Source organism: Balaenoptera acutorostrata, chromosome 19 (assembly GCF_949987535.1).
Source record: "Balaenoptera acutorostrata chromosome 19, mBalAcu1.1, whole genome shotgun sequence".
Lineage (NCBI taxonomy): Eukaryota > Metazoa > Chordata > Mammalia > Artiodactyla > Balaenopteridae > Balaenoptera > Balaenoptera acutorostrata.
In genome coordinates this window covers 63,696,672-63,699,499 of record NC_080082.1, presented here as the reverse complement: position 1 = coordinate 63,699,499, position 2,828 = coordinate 63,696,672, and the positions used below count along the sequence as shown (strand labels likewise).

At 63.5% G+C, this 2,828-nt stretch overlaps 1 protein-coding gene across 1 annotated transcript in view; it reads left to right on the top strand.

The window, feature by feature from the left end:
* The first annotated feature begins 324 nt into the window (after positions 1-324).
* TMEM150B (transmembrane protein 150B) overlaps positions 325-2,828 on the top strand; it is a 3,545-nt gene continuing 1,041 nt past the window's right edge. Inside the window, exons 1-5 of the mRNA XM_057533745.1 lie at positions 325-720; positions 1,430-1,505; positions 2,341-2,400; positions 2,500-2,567; positions 2,763-2,822. Of these exons, the coding sequence (XP_057389728.1) occupies positions 1,438-1,505; positions 2,341-2,400; positions 2,500-2,567; positions 2,763-2,822 (256 nt within the window). The 5' untranslated portion in view covers positions 325-720; positions 1,430-1,437. The remainder of the gene's footprint in view (positions 721-1,429; positions 1,506-2,340; positions 2,401-2,499; positions 2,568-2,762; positions 2,823-2,828) is intronic.

The window sequence follows — 2,828 nt, the reverse complement described above, 5'->3', positions numbered from 1 at the left end:
AATGCAGGGGACACGGGTTCGAGCCCTGGTCCAGGAAGATCCCACATGCCGCGGAGCAACTAAGCCTGTGCACCACAACTACTGAGCCTGCGCTCTAGAACCCGCGAGCCACAACTACTGAGCTCGTGAGCCACAACTACTGAAGCCCACATGCCTAGAGCCTGCGCACCGCAATGAAGGGTAGCCCCTGCTCGCCACAACTCGAGAAAGCCCGCACACAGCAATGAGGACCCAATGCAGCCAAATAAATAAATAGATAGATAGATAGATAAATAAATTTATAAAAAAAAAAGAGGTGGGGAGCTGAGGGAGGAGGGGCTGGAACTTCCGGGTCTGAGAGAGGAGGGGCTGGGGCCTGGACTCCTGGGTCCTGGGGCAGCAGGAAGGGGGCCCGGGACACAAACACCTGAGTACCAAGAGGGGAGGAAGACAGGAAGTTAAGGCTTGTTCTGTCGGAGAGAGAAGAAAATGGTCCGGGTAGAGGAAGCAGTCGCTTTCTGGGAGGGAGGTTTTTCCGATGGAGATGTCATCACTAAGATCGCCCTTCCCACTCAGGCCCGGCCTGTGGGGAACTCCAGCTTGATAGAGAGGAAGGGAGAGGGGAAAGCCAGTGGGGGGAGGAGGCAGGGTCACCAGGGTCCCACGCCCAACTGCCTCAGGACAGAAACTGCACTCAGAGCGGCAGGCACCTGCAGGTCTGGATTCTCTGTCCCCAAGGAGGTAACAGCTGGGAGGATGGACCTCAGGGGCTAGAAACAACTGCATGTGTTCTGGAAGGGACTGGAGGCCTGGACTTCTGGGTCCCCAAGGGAGGAAGGGTGGAGAGAGCTAGAGGCTCAGATTTCTGGGTCTTCAGGAGGCCAAGGGCTGGGAGTTTGAACACTGAAGCTATAAAGTGGGAGGAAGGAAGCTAGGGGCCCCTGGAAGCTAAGGTGCTGCCTGCTGGGTTCTGAGACCGGAAGTGGCAGTTTGGGGGGCAGGCCCTGAAGAAAGTGGAGGTCATACTCTTGGCCTGACAGTGTCTTTGGCTCTGCTGGAACGCCGACAGGCCCACCCCGCAACCCAGCCCTGTTCCCCAAACCTCTCACGCAGCGCCAGTCCCAGGGCGGAGGGAGCCGGAGGGAGCCCAGCAGCTGGCAGTGCAGGGAGGCGCTGGGAGGGTCTCAGAAGCCGGGTGGGAGCAGGACAGCTAAGAGGAACTAGGGGATCAGGACAAAGGACTACGCAAAAGATAGAGACTGTTTCCCAAGCAGACAGCTGGCCCATTAGACCCGACCTTTGCCCATTGCTTATGCCTGGGAGCCAATGGAGGCCTCAGGGGTGGTGGCCACGATATGACACACCTGTACCCTTAGGGCTGGTTGCTCACCTGAGAGAGACAGAGAGATAAAGTCGTGACCTCAGTGCCTGCCCCTCTCCTTCCCTGCAGACCCCGGCATGTGGGGATACCTGTCCCTGCTGCCTGCCTTCCTGGCATTCTGGGCTACTGCTGGCATCTGGACCGTGTGAGTGTTAGAGGCAGGATGGACTCCTGGGTCTGAGGGAGGAGGGGCTGGGGACCCGGACCCCTGGGTCTGAGAGGGGAGGGGCTGGGGGCCCGGACCCCTGGGTCTGAGGGGGGAGGGGCTGGGGGCCTGGACGCCTGAGTCTGAGAGGGGAGGGGCTGGGGCCCCGGACCCCTGGGTCTGAGGGGGGAGGGGCTGGGGGCCTGGACGCCTGAGTCTGAGAGGGGAGGGGCTGGGGCCCCGGACCCCTGGGTCTGAGGGAGGAGGGGCTGGGGGCCCGGACCCCTGGGTCTGAGGGAGGAGGGGCCGGGGACCTGGACCCCTGGATCTGAGAGGGGAGGGGCTGGGGCCCCGGACCCCTGGGTCTGAGGGAGGAGGGGCTGGGGGCCCGGACTCCTGGGTCTGAGGGAGGAGGGGCTGGGGGCCCGGACCCCTGGGTCTGAGGGAGGAGGGGCCGGGGACCTGGACCCCTGGATCTGAGAGGGGAGGGGCTGGGGCCCTGGACCCCTGGGTCTGAGGGGGGAGGAGCTGGGGGCCCGGACCCCTGGGTCTGAGGGAGGAGGGGTTGGGGGCCCCGGACCCCTGGGTCTGAGGGAGGAGGGGCCGGGGACCTGGACGCCTGGGTCTGAGGGGGGAGGGGTTGGGGACCCGGACCCCTGGGTCTGAGGGGGGAGGGGCTGGGGGCCCGGACCCCCGCGTCTGAGGGAGGAGGGGCTGGGGGCCCGGACCCCTGGGTCTGAGGGAGGGGGAGCTAGAAGTCCGGTTTCTGCGCGTAACAGAAAGAAAAGTTTCGTCGAACTCCCTCTACTCTTCTTTGATGTCTCCCCGACTTCAGTTTTTCGCTTGCTGTGGCCAACAAGGCTGTGAACCTCACGGAAGGCTTCCCCTATATCAGGTAGTTACGGTGCTTGGGGTGGGGGTGGGGGGTCCGGAGGGAGGAAAGAAGGGGGTCCTGGTTCTGAGGAGCTTCAGGATGACCGTTTATCTCCCCCAGTCGATGTGGAAATAGCCCCCCTCAGAGCTGCATCTTCAGCCAGGTGCTCAACTTGGGAGCTGCTTTGGGTAAATACTCCCGCGCACACTTCGTTCGGTGCTAGCCCCACCCAGCCAAGAGGGCCCCGGCACCCAGCCTCCTCCTGCCCCACATCCAGGAGTTGGGCACTCACTCCAGGACCCACAGTCTCTTCCACCCCACCCCCCACCCCCTACCCAGGCGTCTGGGGCTCGGGCCTCCCGCCCACTTCCCTCTCCTCCCAGCCGCCTGGACCTGCATTCTCCGTTACCAGCAGCTTCGGGACTGGGGGGTCGGAAAGTGGCCTAACC